Source organism: Oryctolagus cuniculus, chromosome 1, assembly GCF_964237555.1.
Source record: "Oryctolagus cuniculus chromosome 1, mOryCun1.1, whole genome shotgun sequence".
Taxonomy (NCBI): Eukaryota; Metazoa; Chordata; class Mammalia; order Lagomorpha; family Leporidae; genus Oryctolagus; species Oryctolagus cuniculus.
The window spans coordinates 112678334-112703217 of record NC_091432.1 but is presented as its reverse complement, the minus strand read 5'-3'; the positions used below and the strand labels follow the sequence as shown (position 1 = coordinate 112703217).

The following is a 24884-nucleotide window of genomic DNA, read 5'->3' as shown; positions in this document are numbered from 1 at the left end:
ATGGGAAAGGGAGCCTCCCCCACCCCCACCTCCACTTGACCTTGGCAATCTAAGCTTGACTCCCCCCAACCCCCTTCCTGCTGCGTTCCGGGGGTGGCAGCAGGCTGCTCTGGGAGAGCCGGGAAGTGCAGTTGGGGGGCTGCCCTGCAGACCTCCATCCTCTCCCCATATCCTCCCTTCCAAGGAGCAGGCCTCCCCACTGTGGGGTTCACAGGATTTTCTCACCGCCCCCCTCCCACACCTGCCTCCACCTCCCCACACTGTTCCCATTCTTCAGTCTCAACCCACAACCTGTGCCGTCCAGAAAACCTTCCCCCCCATACGTGCAGCCCACACATCTTGCTTCTGGAAGCTTCCGGCACCCTGCGTACCACTTGTAGCTGCAGCCTGCATACACTGGACATGAGGAGCCTTGCAGTGGCCAGCTTGCTTGTCTCAGCTTTATCCCTAAGGGACACCTGCCCTTGTCACTAACAGCGCTGTAATAGTACCAGTGCGCTGGGCGCTGGACACACACACAATTCTCACTCTTCCGCTCCCTGGGCAGCCAGGGAAGCCTGGGCACGGAGGGGTCTCTGGGAACCCGGGCCATGTCTGCAAGCAGGCAAGTAGCAGGGCCTGTGTTTTCCCAAGGGAAGTCTGGGTGCAGCCTCGGGCTTATTTCTGACGATTGTTGACTGGTTTTTGGGGTGTCGTCTGTTGGCGTGCGCGAGGCCGGTCGGATTCTTCCCCAGGAACCCCCGCCCCCACACCTACCCCTAAATGACTGAGGTGCTTTCGAAGCTGCTGTCCCAAGATGGGGCGCCCAGGGGGACACTGCTGACACCAGGGGGCAGCATTGGCCAAAAGTTTTCAGCGCTGGGTCTGCAGCTGAGTCAAGTAAAAACTTAAAACTTTTATTTCTGGTACAAATGATAAATACTTTGCATTAAAAATCTGGAATTCAAGTTTTCTGCATACTTCACACTCCCTCCCCGCCCCAGAGCCTGACAAAAACATCTCTGAGTAGAGGGGACAGAGCTGGTGCCGGCTCTAGGGGCCAAGTCCGGGGCTGGGGCTGGGCTGGGGCCGGGAAAGGCACGTGGTCTGTCGGTGGTGGTGGTGGTGGTGGTGTGGGGTTGGGGGTGGTCTCTGCCTGCCACCTCACCCAGGCAGCCCGGGGCCAGCAATGAGAAGGCGGGGCAGCCAACCCTTCCCAGCAGTGCGCAGGGTGGGGCGTAACAGGAAGACACGCCCCTTAGAATGTGAACCTTGAAGAGTTCCATAGAAGATTCCTTGGCTGTCACATTTTGGTGAGCACTTCAGGGGACACAGAGGAAGGGAAGGGCGCAGGCTTGGCGACACCCCCCCCCCCCCCGGGCCCCGCTCTGTCTCCAACAAGGCACAGGCTGGGAGCAGGGGGGCTGCCTTCCTAAGTGGCCCCGTGACGCCACCCCCCTGCCCTTCACAGTGGCGGGAGATGGGGCTGGGGGTGCCAGGGGCCAGGCCAGCAGGGGAGGGGAGGGCAGCCCAGCGTCCCGGCCGGGGCCCACCCCTCCCGCCAGCCCGGCTAGGGGTCCTCATCCCAGAGGCACAGCTGCCTCTGGGCCACGTAGAAGTCGAAGCTGTAGCTCTTGCGGCAGCTGCGGATGCCACACTTGTAGGGCGCGGGCCGGTCGCGGCCGTGGCAGTACTTGAGCATGCAGGGGTACCAGGCCAGGCTCAGGCCGTAGCGGCACACGCAGGCCTTCCCCCGGTCGCCCTGCTGCCCGCAGCGAGGCAGCTGCGCCTGCGCTGAGGGCTTGGGCAGAGGCTCGAACACGGAGCTGTCCACACCTGGAGGAGAGAGGCGAGAGGCAGGGGTCAGGGAGGCACCAGGGCACAACACCCCCGGCCGGGGGCCATGGCCCTGCCCACTCGGTCTCCTGACATCCAGCTGCCATCTGCAGACACCGCCTGCCCAAGGCGGCTGCGGGGCTGTAAGCCCTGGGCACCGGGTTCCCCATGGGGCTTGGGGGAGACACGCTGAGCAGCAATGACGGTGCCCCCATTGTGGGTCCCCACGAGCTGGGCTTTCATCGCTGCTATTGTATAGATGAGAAAATCAGCCCAGAGAGGTTTAGCCACCTGGCCAAGGCCACACAGTAAGAGCGGAGGCAGGACAGGGGCCCTGCACTTGGCCACGTCGTCACCTGATGCTCTGTGATCGCTCTGTGCTGCAGCCACAGCAGAGCATGGGGTGAGGGTGCCAGTGTCTCCCTCCCATGATAGAAGGACACTTCTGTGTCTTGATAAGGGCAGGGACAAGGAGGACTGAGTGGGGATCCCTCCCCAGGCCTAGCACAGTCTGTGTGTCCCTGCCTGGAACAGGTCCCTTCCAATCTGCCTGGTGCTTCTCACTCAACAGCTACACAGGCACCACTTCCTCCAGGAAGCCTTCCCTGACCAATCCCAGCCTGGTTTAGAGGTTCCTCCCCTGACAACCCACTGAGCCTCAGGCTCATCGCTGGCCTCTGTCTCATGGAACCCTTTCTGGGTCTCCTCCCGAGGAGGTTCCGGGAAGACAGGAGCTGGGTGCCTGTGTCCTGTGTCAGACGCTTCTCTGAAGGTGCACGTCAAAGAGCCGGTCAGCCCTGGGGCCCTCCCCCGACCGACCTTGCTCCAGCCAGAACCGCACGTCCTCCTGGCGGGTGTAGATGGCGTCCGCAGCCTCGGCGCACACGTTGTGGAGGTGGGGGCTCAGCAGGCCCCCCTGGCTGAAGTTGACGGCGACGTCCATGTGCAGCTGCTCCAGGCCCCGCACCTCCTCTGCCTGCCGCACGGCCCGCGGGTTTTTCTGTGTGTACAGGAGGAGCCACTCCCACATGGCCTCAGGATGCTCCCCTCATCCCCGGGAGCCCCTCCCGATGGCGGGGAAACTGAGGCCCAGGGTGCAGCCTAGCCTTCTGGTTTCTATCTCCGGGAGGGGCTGCTCTCCGGCTATCTGTGCAGGGGCCCTGGGACTGATCTCTGGGCGTGATGGAGAATTCACAGGTGTTACTGGGACAGGGAGGCGGGCAGGCCAGTGAGCTGTCCCAGGACACGTGACCTCCAGGGCCATGCGCTTCTCCACATTCAGGGAACAGAGTCTCTCTGGGGAGGGCACTCAGTGGGGAGGGCCTTGCTGGAGAGGCCGGGGAGAGGGCATGAGGCAGGGAGAGGCCCAGGGCCTGGGAAGGCACGCGAGCAGGGCAGCAGGCTGAAGGGTTTTGAACACTTCACATCGTTATTAGCTCCAGGACTTCTCTCTGTAACCCATTTCTGCAGTGGAAAATGGGCTGGGGCAGGCATTGTGGTGCAGCTAGTTAACTCGCCACTTGGGGCACCTGCATCCCATATCGGACTGCAGGTTCAAGTCTGGGCTGCTCCACTTCCCATCCAGCTTCCTGCTAACATGCCTAGGAAGCAGCCAATGATGGCTCAAGTGCTTGAGTTCCCACCGCCCATGTGAGGAGACCCAGTTGCAGTTCCTGGCTCCTGGCTGCAGCCTGGTCCAGCCATGGCTGGTGTAGCCATTTGAGTAATGAATCAGCAAATGGAAGACCTGTCTCTCTGTCATCTGCCTTTCAAATAAGTCAGTTGATTTAAAAAAAAAAAGCAAAAAAAGAACATACATGGGGGTTTTGAGGGTGAGTCACTTGTGCAGTGCCACCTGCTAATGAGAATGCAGGAGGTGTGATGCACGGTGCGACACTGCATCCTGAGCCCCAACCTCTGTGACAAATGGGGAGATCTGGGCAGGCGCTGGAGTAATCTGGGAGTTGGTGGTTCAGTGTGGCGCGATTAGGGATATGGACTCAGGAGGCCAGGGACAAAATCAGGGCTTCTGGGCTCTATCGTGAATGAGATGCAGAGGGAGAGACCTGGGCGGGAGGCCGAGCTGGGGTTGGGGGTACCGGGTGAGGTGCTGGGCAGGGCAGACCTGGGGTGGGCACTCACCTGCCGGAGCTTGGCCATGGCCTCACTGGGGATGATCTCATTGTGCTGCAGCCGGGTGACAAAGCAGAGCGCCTGGAACTGACTCTGCCCCTTCTCCAGCTCCCCCAGGATCAGGGCCCGGAAGATCTTCACGTCCTGGAGGGCAGGAGGATGGGAGAACAGCTTAAGAGAGCGGGTCTCCCTGCAGGCCCGCCCTGGTGCTCAGCTCAGGCCCGGAGAGGACACACCTGTACCCTACCCCACAACAGACCTCTCCCTCCTACTGGCCGAGCAATTTTTTAAAGATTTATTTTTTCGAAAGGCAGAACTACAGAGAGAGGGAGAGACAGAAAGAGAAAGAGGTCTTCCATCTGCTAGTTCACTCCCCAAATGGTCACAATGGCTGGACCTGGGCTGGTCTAATGCCAGGAGCCAAGAGCTTCTTCTGGGTCTCCCACATGGGTGCAGGAGCCCAAGGACTTGGGCCATCTCCTACTGCCTTCCCAGGCGCATCAGCAGGGAGCTGGATCGGAAGTGGAGGAGCTGGGACTTGAACCAGCAGCCATATGGGGCACCATGTTGCAGGCAGAGGCTTTACTGGCTATGCCACAGCGCTGGCACCCCCAACCTAGTGATTTTAAAAATAAATTTTTAAAAATTGAGAATCAGAGACACAGGTAGAGGGACAGATACCTACAAGAGAGCTCACCTCCGCTGGTTCATGGCCAAAGCCCACGGTGGCTGGGGCTGGGTGAGCAGAAGCTGGGAACTGGGAACTCATCCCAGATCTCCCCCCAGGGTCTGCACTGGCAGCAGCTGGGGGCAGGAATCAAACCCAGGTACTCCTTCTGGCACCCGGATTACTCACAGCTGGTGCTTCCCCAAGGTCACCCTGATCCGGGTGGGTCAGGGCCCCCCCAGCCACCTGACCAGGGCATCATGGGGAAGGGGCTGCCATCTTCCAGTTTGACCTTATGGTTCGGGTCTGGGGCGGGGTCTCAGTACTTCTGCTCAGCCTGGCTCCCTGCCGCTGGCTTGGGTCTGGGTAGCTCTGGGCAGGAGCACAGGCTGGCTGCAGCTGTCCCGCCTTCCGGCCTCAGGGGCAGGGACAGCTCACCTCTCCCTAGTTCCCCTTCCTCTGTGGGGTTACTCACGGCATTCCCCGCCATGGGCTCCTTCCTGTTACTGACTCACTGCGTGAGCAGGGCAGTCGCGGTGGGTAGAGGGAGAGGGCCACAGCATGGGACGGGACCTCCTTCCCACCCTGGCTGCCAGAACCCAGTTCCCACCGGCTCTGTGCCTTGGCTAACTGCTCCCACGAGAAGTTGGCAGGTCTGAGTGAGAACTGGTCTCAATTTGTCAGGATCCCCATCCTCCACCCCCACGGCACTGGGCATGCACAGCTGGGGGTAGCCATGCCCCAGCCTCCCCCACTCCACAGCTGAGACCCCCACGGACTGCGTGCTGACTCTGCAGCTCCTAGAGTGTAAGCGTCCCTCGGATTCCAGGTGCAGGCAGTGAGGGGACCGTGTTTCACCCCAAAGCTGCCACGCGTTCGCTAGTGCCGCAGGCTTTCCTCCAACTTCTCTAAGCCTTGTCTGTCAACAGGGTGGGTGGTGGTGAGGACTGCGTGAGTTATCTGGAAGGTGCTCCAAGTGCACGCTGGGCTTGCTGTCATCTCTAAGATCAGCTGACTCCGCAGATGACCGAACCCCCCAGTGCCTGGCGCCTCCCAGATCCCCACGAATCCCTGCACAGCTCCATCTCTCTGTCGGAGCTGCTCCAACCTCCTCCTCCTGTGACAGTGCGGGACAAGTACAGGGAGAGAGTTCCCCAAGAGGGAAGCTGAGCCCTCACCCAGCTGGTGAGAAAGGTCCGTTAGGTTCCTCTGACCCCAGAGACCCGTGAGGAAGGCGAATCGGAGCTTGGGTTACGCCCACTTCCTCTTGAGAGGAGCTTCCTCCTTGGGTCATGATGCTGGAATCCCCTTGTCTGCCAGCCTGGGCCACCTGATCTTCCCTTCACTCCAGTCTGCTGCGGGGGGAGGGGGCTGGTCCACTGGGGGCACATTCCACTCCGGGCTCAGTTCCTGCTGGGCGAGACCCGACACCACACTTCCCCTCCCAGGGCTTGAGTCAGGCCCCAGGCAGGATCCAAAATGCACCTCCCTGCAACAAAGCTCTGGATGACAGTGACATTCACAACGTCTTCTCTGCTACCTCCATCACATGCAGTGAGCCCCTCACCCCACCCTGCTGTGGTCTGAACCCTGATGCACCACGACCCCTCCTGCCCGTCTTACCAGGAGAAGGCATCTGAATTGTAGACCGGACCACAGAGCAGGAGAAATCTGCTTGCATTACCTGCCTATTAAATAACAATTTCATTGACAACAACCAAATGCCACCTCCCAAATGGGAGCCAGGCCCGGGGTGCAGAGAGGGAGTGAGACCCTCTCATTGCGACAGAGGAGTTCTTGTGCATCTCCTACTGCTGTAGGACTCAGTGCTGGTAGCATTTATAACTGGAAGGGACAAATCATTGTCACCATGGGTCAAAAAGGATGCACCATGCTATTTAAAGTCCCCACAACAACAGGAGGTGGGGACTATGAGCATTCCCGAGTTTGGACCGGGAAGCTTTGCTCAAGGTCATGGGACTGAGAGGAAACATAACTGGAATTTTAACCCAGGCAGACGCACTCCAAAGCCCGAGTGCTTGTACCCAGAATGCACACTGCCTAGGGGATCCACAAGCCCAGCGTCTCTGGTGTCCAACTAAAGAGACTGAAGCTTCAGTCCTAGGGCTAGTGTGGCCTGTCCTAGCTGTACAAACAGTGAGTGGCGGGGGCAGGATTAGAACCCAGGTCACTCTTCCCATCATGCCCGTCTGGCGGCAGCATGGGAATCCTCCACACCCTGCTTGGGGACCATGGCAGCTGAAGGACTGACAGCACCATGCACAGAGAAGACAAGGAGGCAGGAACCCCCTGCTGCCCGGCCTGCCCACCCTGCCCAGGCCTTTCCACACCCTCAGTTCCCCAATTTTCTCAGTCCTCTTTCTCCAGAAAACCACACTCCCCGTGCTGGCCCCGGGGAGCAGAGCGAGCCCTGGTCACTGGATCCAGGGCCCCCCTTTTCCTGCACACAGATGGAAAGGCAACGTAAAGAAGCCCCCAGCTTCAGGGACCATCTGGCCAGACGGACGCCTGGCTTCCGACCTTCCTCCACCCCCGGGAGTCCCCTGCAATGATTCACCCGGATGTGGCCCACAGCCCAAGGCTGATGGCATAACAAGGGCAAGAGCCTGTGGCAGGGGCAGGAGGCAGACTCCTTGGAATCTGGACTCCCAAGATGCTTCCGGAAGGCTCCCCCCACCCCACCCCCGCCGTGAGCACCCAGGACCCTCCAGCCCACCAGGAGCAGCAGGAACCAGGAAGAAGTGGAGCCCATTGCAGACAGGCCCAGGATGCGGGCCATGCAGTGGGCGCGGCAGGAACGCCACAGAGACAGTGCTGGCTACAGTCCGCTCTGCACTTGTAAGTGAGGAGCGAGCAATTCTGGGACAACACAGGAGTTGAGAACAAAGCTCCGGAGCCAGCACCACCTGTGTTCAGGCCCTGGCCTTAGTGCTACGAGCCACAGGGCCACGGGGAAGTGACTGCAGCTCTCTGCACCTGCAAAGTGACGGACACGACAGGACCAACCTCTGGGGATGGTTGTTACAAGGAATGAATGCGTGAAAGGTCTCGAACGCAGCGGGCTGAACCCTTCCAGTTCCCTCTTATGGCTGCAATCCCTGGCCCTGTGTCCACCTCACTCCAACCAGAATCCACTCCAGCGGGAAGGAGTAAAGATTTTTCTCCTGAGATGCACCTGTGGTCTAGACGGGTCAGGTCACTCCTCTGGGGCCTGCAGGGAATCAGCAAATCAGTGGGCCAGTGATGCTGAGCACTGCCTGGGCCAGGCCGGGTGGAGGTAGGGCCAAGACCTAGGCCCTTCTTTTCCAGGGCTCAGAAATGAGGCTGACCTCCGGTAACCCAAGCCAGGGCCCCACGGTGAGGCCTAAGGTTGAAGTTTATGCTGAGTGCTATGGAGCCAGAGGGTGGATGCTGGGGCACTCGAGGTTCCTTTAAGGAAGGGGCCAGGGGTGCAGTGAGGGAAGGAAGAGCTCCCTGGCAGTGCAAGCATGGAGGGCTTCCCAGGGGAGAGAAGACAGGGGGCGTGGCGGGCTCCCAAAGCCCCCACCCAAGTCCCTCCTCCATGCTGCTGTCACCTGAGCTGCCTGATGCCCACCAAAGGCTCCCTCTGTCCTCCCCACAGGGCACACCTCCCGAGGCTGGCAGCCAGTGCAATGTTTGCACGCCCTTTGCACTAAACCGGAAGGCGTGCAGTTCCCAGAATGAGCAGCGCCATGTCACCCCTTGTGCCTTCCCACAAACTGACCGTTCCGCTGGAATGCCTGCAGCCCACGCTCCAGGACTCAGCGCGAGTGTACCCCCTCCCAGGGTACCAGGCTGCCCTCAGCAGCCCGGCAGTGCCAATCCCACTGCTGTCCCCTCTTCCACACTCAACCTCTTGGGGCTGGAACAGGGTCTCATTTGCAGTGCATCCCTGCCCCGGAACACAGCAGGCACTCACCAAGTGCCTGGGAACAAATAAACAGGGACCAAACAAGAGCGTGGGAGGGCAATGGATGCGGAGGCTGCTGCCGGCCCCCGGGGCAGGACACGGGTCTGGGGGCCCAGGCTGAGGCCTCAGCTCTTCACCTTAGAGATCACAGCAAATCGCTGGTGGGTTCTGAGCCGCAGGGTGGCATGGGTGGGTCTGTGGTGGAGAGTTCAACCAGACTCAGCCCGAGACTGGCAAGCACTGGGCCTAAAAGCCTGGCCGGAGGGCTCCTGTCCTCACTGGGCATCCAGGCCCTCAGTGACCTGGCCCAGGCTCCGGGACACTGATTCCAGGTTATTTTTGCCATAGCCCCAGGATCTGGCACAGCACAGAGGCTTAGCACTTGGTAGCTGGGTTAATGAGCGGATGCTTCCTCAAGCCCCAGGCTTTCTCTTCCAGGCCTAGCCTGTAACTGGGCTCCTGCAGGCTGGTACCCCTACAACTGCTATCTTGGCTTCTAGAAGGTTCAGGAGTCCTTGGCACAGTGAGGCTCCCGCAGGGGACATGACCTTCATCAGCCACACAGCGGCTGAGCCAGCACCCGAAGCCCTGACCTCTTAACTTCCAGTCTGGTGATCCCCAAGCTCTCCCCCAGCACCATGCTCAGCCCCACCACAGATCCGGCGCCTCTGTGCCCACTCCCTGCCGCACTGTCGGTCCCCGAGGGAAGGCTGCGTTGGCTCAGCAGTGCTGGGGCTCCAGTGGGCGTGCTGAGAGGGCAGAGGGCTGCACAGGTGGCCTGTGCCAGGCCCCCGACGCTCCTGTCTGGGAAGAGAGGCTTGCGGAAGCTTGGTGTTGGGAGCGGGTGGGGAGTGGAACAGCCCCTGGGACCCCGGGAGCGGGGAGCTGTCACAGCAGCCGTCCACGCCGGCTTCCAGGACCAGCGGCGGGGCGGGGTAGGGGGCGGTGTGCACACTGTTTTGCTTCAGCGGCAGTCCTTGGGGTTTTGTGTTACTCGCAGCCATGTCTAATCTGGACTGATACACACAGACGGACACCTGCCGTCTGAATTCACAGGCCCTGCGTCCACATAGCCTCGCTATTTGTTCTCCAACTGCTGTGTCTCATCCCCCTAAGTCTCACACGGGCCTCCCATTCCATGGTCCCATTGCTTCCCCTACCCCCTCTCCCTCTCTGACGCTCCGCAGTCTCGTTCCCAGCTCCCCCTGCTCACAGGCACCCAGCTGCAGGTGGCCCAGCCTCCTCTCGCCCTCTCTAGCCCTTCCTGCCCCCTACGTGGGGCTGCTCCTCTCTCTCGGGGTGCACTCTCCCCAGTGGTGCCTCCTCCAGGAAGCCTTCTGGGGCACACATGGTGAGGTTCCCCCCACCCTAGGCCTTGCCAGCACCCCGGGACCCGCAGGCACTGATTGTGCTCTCTCCCTCCCCCCTGCCTCATCCTGCTCCTGGACAGCTGGCGCTCGCTCTCCCCTGGGAGCGTCCTCCGCCTTCCTGTTCTTCTTTCCACCACCAGAGCTCGTGATGCTGGGGCCCAGGCTGAGCCAATCTAAATATTTATCCCTCTGCTCCTGCCTGGGGCTGCTTTACGGCTAGAGAAGGGTCCAACTTCGGTGGGCTGGGGAAGGGGAGAGCCGGCCAGGAGTCGGCACCGTCCCAACCTCATCCTCACGGCCCCGTGGCTGCTGCGCCCAGACTTCCTGTGCAGGAGAAGGGGTGGATAGATTCAGCCCAGCGCCAGGCAAGCACACCCCCAGGCTGCGGCCGGGCCACTTGGGCCGCCCCCGTCATGAGATGCCCGGATACCTTCGGGGCCAGGCCCCGCACAGAGGCTTCTTGTTCTGAGGCAGTGGTGCAACTGCTAGACAGGAGCAGTGCCCCCTACCGCCAATCCCCCCGTGCCCCGTCAGCCAATCCCAAAGGTCACCACTGTCCCGACTGCCCCGGGAACAATGTGAGGCTTTATGCGGATCAGTTGCGCCCCACGGTCTCGCTGACTCAGGGCTCTGAAGAAGGGGCTGCATGCCTCCCTCTCACCCCCAGCCCCAGCCCCTGCCCCGATTGCATCGCCAGTGGCAGCCAACTAACTGAAAGGAAGCACGCTCCCAATGATGCTTTCATTCCCGGAGCAGAAAACAAGCAGCCGCCCTGAATCTGCTCAGCAGGGGCCACTTGGGCATCCCCCGCACTGGAGTTTCGCCTCTCGTAAGTGGCCACAGCCTCTGCTGCGCTGGCCCTCTTGGTGACGGCTCACAGCAAGCCCCGAGCATCACATCACAGTCCCTGCCGTCCAGGCAAGGAGCCTGGGGCTCAGAGAGGTGAAGTCACCCACGGGGAATGCACACAGGGAGTGCTTGGCAGTGTCTGTGTCTTCACAACCATTCCCCCTCCGCCACACCCGCCACAGGTCACTCAGGGGTGGGAGTCTCAGGCAGGGCCAAGTCTGTCCCCAGGGAGTTGGGAGCCAGAGGAGGGGCTTGCTGGGGATGGGTTCCACGCCCTGAGGTCATGACGTGTGCAGACAGCCAGCTCACAGGCAAGGATGCCTGGGGGCCTCATCCCGGATCCTCAGCTGCTCAGTGTTGGCAAAGCCGCACAGGACCGCACGGGATCTCTGGCTTTCTGTGTGCACATCTGAAAGATGCCGGCGCTCTCTGCCTCAGGGCTTAGGGAGGAGGGGGCCATGTGTGTGGTCTGAGTGACCACTCAGCATGGATACCCACCATGCGATCCTCACCTGAAAGCTGGGTCCCCCTCAGCCTGTCTGGGGGATAGGAGTCTGTCCCGAGTTTAATGACCACTACCACCACCTTTCCGGACCTGGGGCTGCCTGGGAGGGAAGCACCACACCCCCACCCTCCCCACTGTCCTCCCCGCAGGCCACGCTGGGCGGTCTCCCTGGCCTGCCTGGATCTTCTTCTAGAACTCTCTCTCTGGACATGGCAGTCAGTCGTGAGAAGGTCCGCGTCGGGACCCTCCAGCCAAGGCTGCTCTGCCCTGACCCACGTGCAGGAGCCGGTCACTCGGCCCGGTGACTTCTCGTAAACACTTCCAAGGAAGGCTCTGGGTCTCCCCGGGACCCACTCTGCCCTCTCCTCCCCAAGACGACTTCCTGTCCACGCCATGCCCCACACCAGACTGGGAGGGGTCTGTCACGGGTGGGCTGGGTCCTCAGAGCTCACCTGTGTGACAGGACCTCCCCTTGGGGAATGCAGCCACGCGCACCCCACATCTCCCAGGCATCCTTGTCACCTCCACCCCCAGGGCTGGGCCTCAGGTCCTCTGCCTCCCCCTCAGCACCTAGGGCCGGGCCCAAGCTTCCAGCCCCTGGGCCCTCTGAGTGGCCCGAGCTGGCCACCCCGCCATGAGGCTCTCCTTATCTTGCTTCTTCCCTCCAAGGCTGCAGCCCCGGGGCCCTCGTGGCTCCCTCCTCCCACCCTCCTGGAGTCTGTCCCCTCCGCTTCCCGTGCACCCCCGGCCCCCACGCAGCCACACAGGACTCTGCAGATCTCTCCCCCCACACCTCCATCCGGCCAGCACGAAACTGCCTGGAAGCTGACTCATCCCTTCCCCAGCTTTTGGACACTGGGGGTGGCGGGGCACACACACCAGCCTGAGGGGAACCAAGAGAGCTGTCAGACAAACAGCTGGGTGAGAGATGGGGGGCGGGGTCAGGCCTGTGATTACACATGCCCGGGGATTATGGACATGAAGAGCTAATTATCTACATGGGATTGGGCTTATAAAGAAGAGCATCACCTATTGATTGTATATTACGAATTAAAGTTCCTACACTGAGGCCAGGTAGCAGTCACCCTAAAGTATATACACACTGCTATAAACCCATTAGGGTGATTGTGGATGGAGTGACAGGTGGCAAATATATGAGTGGGTCTGGGCCCTACCTCTGTTTAACAGGTTAACCTGGGTCCTGCACCAGGTGCACTGCCCCTCCTGGAGCAGCTGTGCCCGCGGCCCCAACCTTTGCTGCACATGGAATCACCTGACATTCTTTAGCGGCTCCTGCTGCCTGGCTCTCACCACTCGCGGGGAAGGGAGTGGAACCAGGGGCGGGGACTTGTCAAGGCTCCCAGATGATGCCACCGTCATGCTTTTCGAGCTGCAGCTCGGTCACCTGGTAGACAACCACCCGTGGACAGGGCCTGTCGTGATGCCTCATGACCGCTGGATAGCACCAGGCCCCTCACGCCTCACCTGGGCTGCAGGCTGTGCCCTCTGTGGCCGGTGGCTGTGACAGCTTTGAGGGCTGGACGTGGGGGTGTGGGGGGAGATTCAGATGGAGCTGGAACCCTGCCTGGGGCAGAGGCAGACAGGGCGGGTGGAAGGTGCCAGACAGAGGGAGGCTGGCGGGGATGAGCTAGACAGGGGGCTGTGTTCCTCTCAGCACCGTGGCCCTGGACAGCCCATCAGCACACTGCTCCTGCGTGGGCCGGAGATCCTGGAGCTTCCAGGAGAAGGGGATGATGACGGACTCCAGGCTGGGGGCTCAGGGCCGCCTTTTCTGGGTGACCTGCAGCCCACTGCTGAACCTCGGCAGGGAGAAACGTGCTGGGATGCCCCGTGAGCCACAGCTACGGCCCCTCGTGGCTGCTACTTCTTGAGCAGTTAGCACAGTATCTGATCTGCACGACCTCGTCCAGTTCTCCCAACAACCAGGGCATAGGTACTATCGCCCCCATTCTACAGATGAAAAAATGAAGGCTTGGCGAGACCCAGCAGCTTGCCTGAGGTTGGCCAGCTGAAGAGGGGTAGACCAGGTGTGTCTCATTCAGCCCAGGCTGTCTCTCTCCCAAAGGTGACCCAATTCCCTCTTCCCAAGCAGAGCAGGGGCTGTTCCCCGACTACTCCCAAATGAGCTTGGTCCAGAAACAGTTTGCAGGCTTAAGAAAAACAAGACAAAAAAAAAAAAAAAAAAAAAACAGGAAAAAGCACTGCTTCTAAACAGGACTTTCTGGTGGAAATCAGCCCAGGACTGTGAGGCGCGAGGCCTTGAGAACCGGGAGGTGCCCCATGCGGGGGGAGGGAGCACACAGCAGTGGCTTTGGCCAACGGGGCAGCAGACTCGGCTGGGGGAAGGGGAGAGGTGATGGTTCCCTGTGCTCCTGCCCAGGCCAGCGGGAAAACTGGTGTTGGAGGGGACCCTGGAGGGCTGATTCCTCTCCTGTTCCTTCTGCTCCCCACTCTGTCTCTTGCTGATGAAACTGGAGATGCCAGGGGCAGGGGTGTGTGTGAAACCCCAGCTTCTGGGTCAGAGGCTAACCTGAAAGGCAGACTTGGAGACCTGGGCGGGGGGCTGAGCCACTGCGGGGGATTAAACTGAGGGGCCTGCAGCCAGCATTGAGTGTGCTCTCTAACGGAGCGGTTGGAGGCCCACCATACCCTCAGCCCCAGGCCCCCGCCGCCATTGCCGGCCACCACATCACCTGAACTGTGCCAGCCACAGCCACCTGGGCTCTCCCTCTTCTCCCCCTCCAAGGCAGAGCAATAAAAAAATCTTCCAGCTGTAGCTGGAGGCTATAAAAGCTGAGCCCTACCCAATACCTTTCACTGCCCAGGCCAGAGCCTCAGCCCCGGCGGCTGGGGAGGGCGTGGGGATGGGGACGCCCCTCTCCAGGGTCCCCCAGCATGGACACAAGATGCCAGCCAGCGGGCAGGAGACTGGGGGAGTCACAGCTTGGCCTGAGGCTCATTTTCCAGGACAAAGGGCTTCCAGAGAGGCGGGACCCCTGCCCCCTGATCGGCCACCTTGTTTTGGATTTTCCAGGAACCGAACACACTCATCAAAATTCCCCTGCAACTCAGGTCACAACTGGTGCTGTCCTCTCAGCATCCCTCTCTCCACCACACACGGCTCTGCCCCCGCCTGCAACTGCAGACCTGGCTGGGGCCTGCTGGGTAAGGAGGAGCACCACGTCTTCCATCGGTGACGGCCCCCGGCCACCACAGGTCCACCTACTCCTCTGGCTACTCCTCCATGGCCCTGGGAGAGATCCGCAGCACGCCCCACCCCACCCCCACCCCTGGCTATGGCAATCTGCCTGGGTCCAGACTCTGACCCCTCTTTCCGCCAGCTCCCACTATCTATGTGGGGAAGAGAAAGTGGTGGTGGCTTCCCTAGTGGTCTCACCTCTGCAGGCCCTCACCCACCTGGCCTCTTTGTACCCAGGTGGGTATGGGGGAAGGAGAGCAGGAGAATCCCCTTTGAATACCTAAAACTCAAGTGTTTCCCACCAGGCTGGGTCACTCACACCTTCAGGCACTTTATAAAGCTCAGCACCTCCCCTCTCCCTCACCTCCTTGGGGACCAATGTCCACCTCCTTGTCCCCTCCACAAGACACACACACCGGGCAGAGGCTCACCTGGCAACCCCACAGCCCCACTCTGGGTCCACGCCTGGAGGCTGCTCAGCCTCCCTGGGGTCCCTCCCCAACCGAATCCTCCTGCTCCAAGGGTGCCCCCCTTCCGGAGCAAAGCGGACAGTGTCTCTTTTTCTCCGGACTGTTGGCTCTGCCCGGGAAGGTGCCACAGAGCAGAGACATGGTTCAGGGGCTCCCAAGGTGTCAGCGCTGAGAGGTCTCCAGGTACCTCAGGGCTCCGCCCACAGGCGACAAACCAGACTCTTAGCGGGATCCCCGAGAACCCAAGACCTCCCACCCCTAGCCCAAGACGTTGTCCACTAGAGTACGGGGAAATGACTCCAAGAGGCGCGGCGGCGCGAGTAACGCGCATTCGTGGGGGGAAGGCCGGCGGCGCCTGGAGACCCTGGGAGCACCAAGGAGCAAGTGGGAAGAGGGTCTCGTCCGGGAGCGCCCACAGCCAAGCCTGGACGCACGGGGGAGGGGTGGAGTTCGCCGGGGCGGATGGAGGGGCCAGAGCAAAGCTGTGGCGAGAAGAGGCTAGCGCGACCCTGGGTGAGTTCCGTCCGGCTGCTGGCCCGAGGGCGACGCCCCTCCAGGGTCCCACCGCTGCGAGCGAGCGAGCGAGCCTCACCTTCTTGAAGTCGGCGGTGAAGGAGACGAGGGTACCGTCCGGCTTGCGCAGCTCCAGGCTGATGCTGTCCGCGTCGCTGTCCGCTTGCAGGCTCTCCTCGGTCACCTGGCCGTCGGGCAGCCGCACGCGGACCCGCAGCTCGGCCGGCGCGCCCGCCCCCACGCCCCGCGGCGCCCCCAGCAGCGGCAAGAGTAGCGGCAGCAGCAGCAGCAGCGGCTGCAGCGCGGGGCGCGCCGTGGGGACCCCGCGATCGCCGGGGGCGCGCATCCCCGGGGGCCGCCGCGGGCCTCCGCGGCCCCGGCGTGCCGCGTGGGGGCGGGGAGAGGCGCTGGCAAACTTCGCCCGAAGTTGGGGGCCGGTTCGCGGTGCCCGGGCGCAGATTTTCGCGACGTGGCGCGGACGCACGTGGGCTGCGCTGCGCCGCGCCGCGCGCCCCCCGGCGGAGACCGCGCTGCCCAACCCGCCCGCCTGCCCCGCGCCGCGGCCCGGCGCCCCCGACTCCAGCGCTCGCGGACTCTGTTTTGCACTTTTCATTCAATCCCACCCCCCGTCACTTCCTTCAGAAAACAGAAACCACCAGGACCTGCCTTAAAGAGACCGCGCACCTCTCGGCCTTAAAGGGCCCGCGGCGGCTCCGCGCGCTGCGGAGCGGCCCCGGCGAGGCGCGGGAGGGGCCCGCTAGGCGGCCGGGTGGGAAAGGCCTTCTGATAGGCCGCCTCCGCCCCGCACACCCCTTCCTTCTACGCGGGGCGGGACGGGTGATTTGCCCTGCCCCTTCTTTTTTCTTTTTCTTTTTCTTTTTTTTTTTTTTTTTTTTTTTTGGCTGGTTCTTGCGCCACGTGGATGAAATAATCGGGCTTGGGGTTTCAGGGGTTTTGTTTGGTCTTTTAGTTTCTCTGACACAGCAGATTTCCAAAATGTGTCTGCAAAATCGGACCTCACCTCGTGCTCCGCCTTTTTCCTGCCCTAGGTCCGAAGACTGGAAGCTGGGTTGGCGCCACTGTTGACAGGCGTCAGCTCTCTGGCCGGGCAGGACACACAAGCTCCCACCTTGCTGAGGCCCTGGGCAGCTGGCGTGTTCCTCACTTCCCCCAGTCACAGCCTTTCCTCCTGCAGGCTCCAGTCCCTCTTGCGGTAACACAGAGAGCAGACCCAGGGAAACCTTAAGACTCCAGGCCACTGGGGGAAATTTGGGGCACTGGGTCTCTACCATTTGGGGCTCTCCCACAAGTGACAAAGAGATGGACCTGGCCTGCCACTCAGCCCAAGCTGGAGCCGGGGCAACACTGGGCCTTCTGCATTCCTTCGTCCTCTGAGCAGCCGGGTCATTTGGGCACACCTGAAGAGTGCTGTGGGCTCAAGAGCCCACGTGTGGGTGGTGGGGGAGATACTGTCTGGCCAGCTCCAAGCAAGAGAAAGCCCCGGAGCATGGCCAGAAGCGTGTTCCCTGGTGTCCGTCTGCACTTCTGTTTGCATCTCCATAGATAGGATCCAAGAGATGACCTAACTCAAGGTTTCCCAAATTTGACTTAACAAGATGTTTAAAAACATAGATCTCTGGGGTCCTTACATCTATGGAATTAGGCTCCCTGGGGAGAAGAAAAGAAACTTGGCATTTTAACAAGGGTCCACATGCTTGACATAAAGGACTGATAGACGGCCCTTGACACGGTGTTAAGTATGGAGGATCTATAAACCCAGGGCTGGGAGCTGGGGACCCACCTGTCCCCTAAGGGCTTTATCTGCATGTTAGGGAGATAAGGCAGGCTGTGCACAATAATTGGATTAGCATCAGGATTGCTCCCTGAGGGGCTCCCACCCTCAGCTGGCAGGACTGCAGATGAAAGATGCACAGGGCCTCCACACTGGCTGCAGCCCCCCAGCCGGCACAGCCAGTATCAGGGCCTGGGCCCCCTTCCTGAATTCCCGGTTTCAGGCCCTGTCCAATCCATCCCCAGCTCTGCCCTCAGCCCTGTTCCCAAATCCTTCCCCAGCTCTTCCCCCCACCCCACAAGAACCCAGAAGAGGTAGGAAAAGGAGCCCTTGTTGCCTGATTTCTTTTTCGGGCTGGCTGCCTCCGTGAGAATCCTGGGCTTGGAAACAAGGGTGGAAGACCTCATCTCTTTCCCGTCCTCCCCCTCTTCTTCAGACCCCGTTTCCTTCCCTACTTCACTCATCAAGTCAGGGTTTTCTTTTAAAACAGTTTGACGTCTGCTGCCATTCCCGAGACACGCCTGCCTCCGTCCCTGCTCTTTCCCTTGGATTTCACCTACTGGAGGCTCCCAGATCGGACACAAAACCGCCGCTGCCCAGGAAGACTTCCTCGGCATCCCATCACCCTGTAGCTCTGTTCTGAACTTCTCTCTCCTGGCCCTGGGTTCGACACTAACACCACGACGGCATCTCCCATTCAGTGTGTTCTAGTTATGTCTAGGTTCCGTGCCAGGCGTTTTACGTGGCTCATCTCAGTTCATTCTCAGGGCCACCCTGCACCGAAGGTCCTGTCCTTAGCCTCTTCTTACTGCTGCGTAGGGGCCTGGAGCTTACAGAGGTTAAGTACCACACCCAGGGTCGCACAGGTAGCAGAGCCAGCGGGGACTCCCACACAGGTCCACCTGACCGCAAAACCCCTGCCTTTAGCCACAGTGGCATCCGCCTGTCTATCACGCTTGCTTTCTCTGGCCCCCTGTGCGCTCACACGACCCTGCTATCTCTTCTTGTTATCTAACGGTTCCATGTGTGGCGATCTGGTGTCCCCAGTGAGGCTGTCAGTTAGCTGAGTGGGGCGGCCCCGTGCTGGGAAGAGAGAGAGAGCTCCGTTCAACCAGCCGGTACAGAAGCACCCATTCATCTTCGGAGTAAAGGCCGTCAGAGAAAGGGCTCTAACAAGCCTAATTACCCTGACTACAACCAAACAGCCCTCATTGTCAGGGACTTCTTTATGTCCAATCGCAAGCCCTGTGCCACACCATAAACCAATTTCCTTTCCTTTTTCATCGCTAGCCCTGGGAAGGCGGTTGTCACTAGTAGTTCAGAGCAAGGGTATCAGACTTGCAGGGCTGGACCCTGGCTAATCACGAGCTGTGTGGTTCGGGGAGCCTGTATCTTCATCTGTCAAGTGGGTGCACCACTGCTTCCCTCACTGGGTTGTTTAGACAATTAAATGAAAGATAGTGTAGAAAGCACTTTGCAACATGATTGGCTCAGTAGATGGTAACCATTATTTAATATGGTTTATCCTTTCCCATATGTCAACTACTAAATCCGTATCTGCCTACATCTGGGCCCCTCACACACACACATGTACGTGCAGGAACAATTTTTTGTCTCTACCCTCTGTAGGCCTTTTTAGGACCCCTGAAACTGGAAGTGGTCAGCAAGAACCCCCAGAGACACCTGCCCAGTGATTTGGTAGGAGGAGAAATGCCACGTCATTTCCCAGTCTGTGACCAAGGCAACAGGTGCTGACTGGGCCCTGCGGCGGCTCAGAAAGGGAACTGGAACTACAGTCCTCAGGGGGGATGCAGGGAGAGTGCAGCAGGCAGTTCGCCTTTGTGACAGTAGGGAGACTTAAAAAAAAAATTTATTTATTTGAAAAGCAGAGCCACACACACACACACACACAGGGAGAGAGAGAGAGAGAGAGAGAGAGAGAGAGTTCTTCCATCCACTGGTTCACTCCCCATATGGCCTCAAAGGCTGGAGCTAGGCCAGTCCAAAGCCAGCAGCCAGGAGCTTCTTCCGGGTCTCCCACATGGGTGCAGGGGCCCAAGCACTTGGCCATCTTCCACTGCTTTCCTAAGAGGATTAGCAGGGAGCTGGATCAGAAGTGGAGCAGCTGGGACTCAAACAGGCACCTTTGTGGGATTCCTTAGCCGCAGGTGGCAGCTTTACCTACTGGGACACAATGCCGGGCCCCAGCAGGGAGACTTTCCTTGCCACTTCTTTCTGCAGAGGGCTGTTTGGTTTGAGTCATGCTCCAGGCCCCTCCTTCTCCCTCTTGGTCCTCTTCCCCCCTCCCCTCTTTTTGGACCCTTGTGTCCAAGCAAACCATGGCAATGGGCAGTGGGCAGGGGGCGCTCTCCTTTGCCTCCCAAGGCCAACTGCAAACTCAAAACTCTTCGCTGCTGGAGAAGTGCAAGTTAGGTTTATGGCATCACGTGATTGTGCAATTGCATCAATCAAGGGTGCTGTAGGAAAGTGAATTGGAGAGACAGTGGGGTCGGGAGAGAGGGTTGGACGGCTCAGGGAGGGGACAGTCACTCTTCCCAGGCACAAGGGGACATTCTGATGAAGCGGGGCTGAATCACTGACTTTCAGGGAGAGAACCCAAGGCACAAAGGAGTGATCAGAGCTGCAAGGGAAGGCAGATCTCAGGTCACTAACTCCAAGCCCATGACTCTAAGGTCCTGAATGCAAACATCTCCCGCATCCATGCTGGTTTCAACACGAGGCCTTTCCTGCTCCCTCACCTGGACATCATTCATTCATTCATTCATTCGGTCATCTTGTGCACACACACAGACCCCTACAGTGTGAGTCACTGTGTGGGAGGCTGTGGGTACAGCAGATTGCAGGGTGTATGCAGCCATTCCTTACCCTGGGATGGCACCTGCTGCTGCAGGGGAGTAGGGCATTGCAACAATCATGGCACACACACAAATCTGAATGACAGCTGTTGTGGTTGGTTCCACAGAGGACTAGAGGAGATGCTAGCCCAGACCAGGAGGACTTACTGGGAGGCTTTGCTGGGTCCATCCTAGACTTAAAAGATGATGCAAGATTGATGGACAAAGAGGATGTTCCAGGCAAAGGGAGCAAGGTGGTGTACAGGACATGAGCCTGGTGGCATCCCAGAAACTTCAGCAGGTGGCAGAAGTGTGACAAGGGAGAGGAGTTTGGCAGGGCCAAGAAACGCAGGGCCTTGCAGGTAATGTTCGCATTTGGGTTTGGCTTTGTTTTCCTCGGAGCAGTGGGCAATCATTGAAAAGTGTTATGCAAGAGGGTGACATGACGAGACGTGTGCATTAAAAAGATCACTCTGGGAGTGGCTTGAAGCCATCCAGATGAGAAGTGATGGTGGTGGGCTCGACCCTGGTGCTGGCAGTGGGGTGCAGAGAGGTGCTGGGCTTCTGCTGCATTTTGGAAGTAGTTTGATGGTCCTTTGAACTGGGGGCGACTGTGTTGGGAGTTGAGGGCAGTATCTGGTTCTGGCTTGGACAGTGGGATGGGAAACCTGGTGGAGAATCTTGTAGATTACTGTTTTGGTAGCTCCTTGGATACTCCCGTTAGAATGATTGCACAGCACTTATATGTGAAACCAGCGGGAACGGAAGCACAGAGGCCAGCTATTAGTGGTGCCGCTCAGATCAGACACCCAGCATGCTGCAGCCAGGCCTAGCCTCCTTCTTCTACAATGCACAGGGTTTCCATTGCCTGGCCTCCCCTCAAAGTCTCTGGGTACTGGCCCTGCCTGTTCTTCATGGCCACCTCATGCCTGGCACAGTGCCTTGTATACAGCAGGTGCTCAGTGATGCTGTCACCCGAAGCCCTGGGTACCTGGTATTCTGCTATGGGTGCGGGAGCCTCAGGCAGGCCCCTGCCCTCAAGACCCTTGCTGGCCATGCGGTCCACAGAGCATGGGGCCTTCCCGGAGCAGGGGGGGCCGGCTCATCACAAGGGGAGCCCTCCAGCTGTTTTCAGGAGATGTTGCCTCTGCCTCTGGGAAGCTGGAGCCTGGGAGACATGGATGTGGGTCCCTGAGAGCACCTATCCCTCAAGTCCCAACAGTTCCATCCCCAGGGCATACACGCCGAGCCCTTCGACAGTCTGCCTGTAGCCAGAGGGTGGCTCCGGCAGGGCTTGGGTGCCTTGTGCAGATGACATTTGTAATGGGTCAGTACTCTGTCCTGGGTGCAAAGCTCTGAGCGAAGTCAGTTGGCTCTTTTAGCCCAGTGTTGCCCTCTCTGGCAGATGAATGAATGCACATGTCATGGCTTGGGATGTGATGCCCTGCCCTCTCCTCGGGGGGCTGGGGAGGAGCAGCTGCACCTGGATGGGGCCCATTTGTGGCCACAGCTGTAGCCTGTCCCCCTTTTCCTGTTACAGTTGCTTTAGCATCTCTGATCCCGGGAGCCTGTCTGGTTGATGATATTACAAGGACTTAGGTCAGAGGGTTGAGGAAGGGCCTCCCATTGCCCAGATGGGGGGAGCCGGGGCCCAGTTCCCAATCTAATGGAAAAGGGGGCTCCCCCTCCCAAACTGGGGGTCTCAGCATCACCATTACCACTCAGGATATCATTTAAAGGTTTGTTTTTCTGAACAACTGGAAGAGATATGTTGTATTGATTGATAGAAACTCATGATGATAAAAGCATATATGGATTTAGTGCATTTCCAATGAACATCCTAATAGGTCTTGAAATAATTTTTTTACATAGACTTTATTTTATTATTATTATTATTTTATTATTATTATTATTTCATTGTAGAGGAGGTTTAGGTTCACAGCAAAATGGAGCAGGAAGTACAGAGTTTCTGTATACTCTGCCCCCACGAGCGTGGACTCGCTGCTAGGGTGGTTCATTCATGACAGCGTCGCTAGGGTGGTTCATTCATGACAGTGTCGCTAGGCTGGTTCATTCATGACAGCGTTGCTAGGGTGGTTCATTCATGACAGTGTCGATACATCATCATCACCCAGGTCTGCAGTTGACTCAGGCAAGGTTTCCACTCTTTTTTTCAAATTTATTTATTTGAAAAGCAGAGTTACAGAGAGGCAGAGTCAGAGAGAGAGAGAGAGAGAGAGAGAGAGAGGTCTTCTATCCACTGGTTCACTCCCCAAATGGCTGCAATGGCTGGAGCTAAGCCAATCCGAAGCCAGGAGCCAGGAACCAGGAGCTTCCTCCAGGTCTCCCATGCAGGTGCAGGGGCCCAAGGACTTGGGCCATCTCCTACTGCTTTCTCAAGCCACAGCAGAGAGCTGGATTGGAAGCGGAGAAGCCGGGACTCGAGCCAACACCCATATGGGAGGCCGGTGCTGTAGGCGGAGGCTTAGCCCACTGTGCCACAGTGCCAGCCCCTCCACTTTTTTAATTGGCCAAAAAATGTATTCCAGGGCCAGCGTCAGGGTGCAGCAGGTTAAGCTACCGCTTACAATGCCGGCATCATGGATGAATACTGGTTTGAGTCCCAGCAACTCTACTTCCAATCCAGCTCCCTGCTAAAATGCCTGAGAGAGCTGAAGAAGATGGCCCAAGTGCTTGGGCCCCTGCCACCCACATGGGAAATGGGAAGGAACTGCAGGCTCATGGTTTTGGCCTGGCCCTGCTCTGGCTGTTGTGAGCATTTAGGGAGTGAACCAGCAGATGGAAGATCTCTATCTCTCCCTCTCTCACTCCTGGCCGTGAGGATGCTCACCCTGCTACCTTGTGGAGTAAACGCTTTGCCTCTGAAACTCACACTGGGGCTACACCAGGCCTCTCCTATCACCCAGCCCTCTCCTGGCCCCGGGAGACAACAAGTTCGAATTCTCTTGCAGGTGACTCACAAGAACGCTGCACCTACCGAAGCTCGCCAGCTTTGGCTTCGTGTTGACTTAATGCCCTTCCCAACGGTAAGTTGAGTTTTCAGTTGGGCCACCCCATTTCCTGCCCTTAGAAGAAAAGACAAATGGGGAATAGAAAGGGTGCCGTTACTATGCCACCCTGTGCACTGGGGTGGTGGCAGCTGCTCTCCAAATACAGCACCAGAGAAGGCACTCCACTACACGCACCTTGCCCACATCGTATCTCGGGCGTGTGCATCCATGAGGGAGTTTCAGAGCACCCAAGGTGAAAAAGGTGGTACTGTGTCTCCCAGCTTCTTCTAGGCACGCTGATGACGCAGCCTGGCTCCCCGAGCGTGCTGTGATGCCTAAGGAGTCTGGCTGGCTGGATGCACAGCTTCTAACCAGTCACCCTCTTGGGGCACCCGCCCTCCAGAAAGAGCGCCTAGGTGGAATCGTTGTGTTGTGTGTGTAGACAACACCTTCACTTCCAGTGGTGACAAAACCGATGAACGCTCTGGTTTCCTGCCCTGGCTGTCCAGAGCCACTGAAGTTACCAGCAGTGGTGACCGCGTTGATGGCTTCGAACACCTCACCTGTTCCAACCCCTTCCATGATGGCGGTCGCTCTGCCCAACTCCCGGAGGCGCAAGTGCCTGTCACATCGGTGCTGGAGTGCACGAATTCGTCAGTGCAGGCGGAATCACCCCAGGAACAAGTCGCTTTCCTGTCGTCTTGCCAGGCCCCTGGCTGCCCCTCGGCGTGTTCCTGGCTCTTGTGGCAGAAGAAAGTTAGCACATGGTTCAGAAGCCAGAGCAGCGCTGCACAAGCGGATGAAACACTCTCTCCCTCCTGCCCGCCTCCTGCTTCCTCACCTCTGAGAGCTGGGGCCCCACCTCTGGGAACTGGCCCTGTGGAGAGCCAGGGACACCCAGCAATGCCAAGTTTCCACTCTTGGTGCTGAACCTCCTGAGTGTTGACACATGGCATGGTGCAGGATGGTGTCGTGGTCTTGAAAAGCCTCCTGTTTATTCCACTTGTGGAAAGTGCATATCACACTCTCAGTAAAGCCTGAATATGCATTTCAAATTATCCTCTGAGCTTTGTGGCTTTTATGAAATTATTCTTGCATGGCCTAGTATTTCCTGCCCTGTTTTTCTCAATATCGGTTCATACACGTGTCCCTGTATTGACACAGTCTGCACAGGGTTCTTAAAGACTTATTTATTTATTCGAAAGGCAGAGTTATAGAGAGGCTGAAGGAGAGAGAGAGAGAGGGAGAGAGAGAGGATAGGGAGAGAGAGGACTTCCATCTGCTGGTTCACTCCCCAAATGGCTGCAATGGCCAGAGCTGGGCCGATCTGAAGCCAGGAGCCAGGAGCTTCTTCCAAGTCTCCCACACAGGTGCAGGGGCCCAAGGACTTGGGCCATCTTCTACTGCTTTCCCAGGCCACAGCAGAGAGCTGGATCAGAAGAGGAGCAGCCGGGACTCGAACCAGCGCCCGTATGCTACCTGCAAAGCCACAGTGCCAGCCCCCACACATGGTTCTTAATAGTTGTAGAGCACACCATGCTGGAAGCAGTTGACAGCTCACTCTAATCATTAGTGTGTTATTATTTTTCTCCTATGTGGTCTTGTGGAAAATACTTAAAATGATACTACGAAGCATGTTTCTGCTGCTTTTTGCAGGAACCGGAGCCTCTGGACATAAGCTGTCACGCATAGCTCCAAGCAGGCCCTAAGACTGAGTGTCCCAAGTCTCTTT

General features: G+C 58.8%; 1 protein-coding gene and 1 long non-coding RNA gene across 3 annotated transcripts; one reads left to right on the top strand and one right to left on the bottom strand.

The window, feature by feature from the left end:
• Nucleotides 1–875: 875 nt before the first annotated feature.
• Nucleotides 876–16202, bottom strand: OAF (out at first homolog). The gene is made up of 4 exons (XM_051848644.2): nt 15574–16202; nt 3958–4092; nt 2635–2815; nt 876–1815 (listed from the first exon to the last, which is right to left on the bottom strand). Exons 1-4 carry the CDS (start codon nt 16105–16107, stop codon nt 1550–1552), a joined length of 1116 nt encoding a protein of 371 aa, XP_051704604.2. The 5' UTR covers nt 16108–16202; the 3' UTR covers nt 876–1549.
• LOC108176882 (uncharacterized) lies at nt 15287–24207 on the top strand. 2 transcript variants are annotated; one of them, XR_011378095.1, is made up of 4 exons: nt 15287–15494; nt 16544–16707; nt 23114–23188; nt 23434–24207. It is a non-coding gene; the product is annotated as an uncharacterized lncRNA (long non-coding RNA). The 2 variants fall into 2 exon arrangements; XR_011378099.1 differs by lacking the exon at nt 16544–16707 and having other exon boundaries at nt 15337–15494.
• The last annotated feature ends 677 nt before the right edge of the window (nt 24208–24884 follow it).

Coding starts and splice junctions, on each gene's coding strand:
- OAF (XM_051848644.2), bottom strand. CDS start 16,107: ATGAAAAGTGCAAAACAGAGTCCGCGAGCGCTGGAGTCGGGGGCGCCG. Junction 4,093..15,573: donor TCACCGCCGACTTCAAGAAG/GTGAGGCTCGCT, acceptor CCTGCCCTCCAG/GACGTGAAGATCTTCCGGGC. Junction 1,816..2,634: donor GCGGTTCTGGCTGGAGCAAG/GTCGGTCGGGGG, acceptor TCTCTCCTCCAG/GTGTGGACAGCTCCGTGTTC.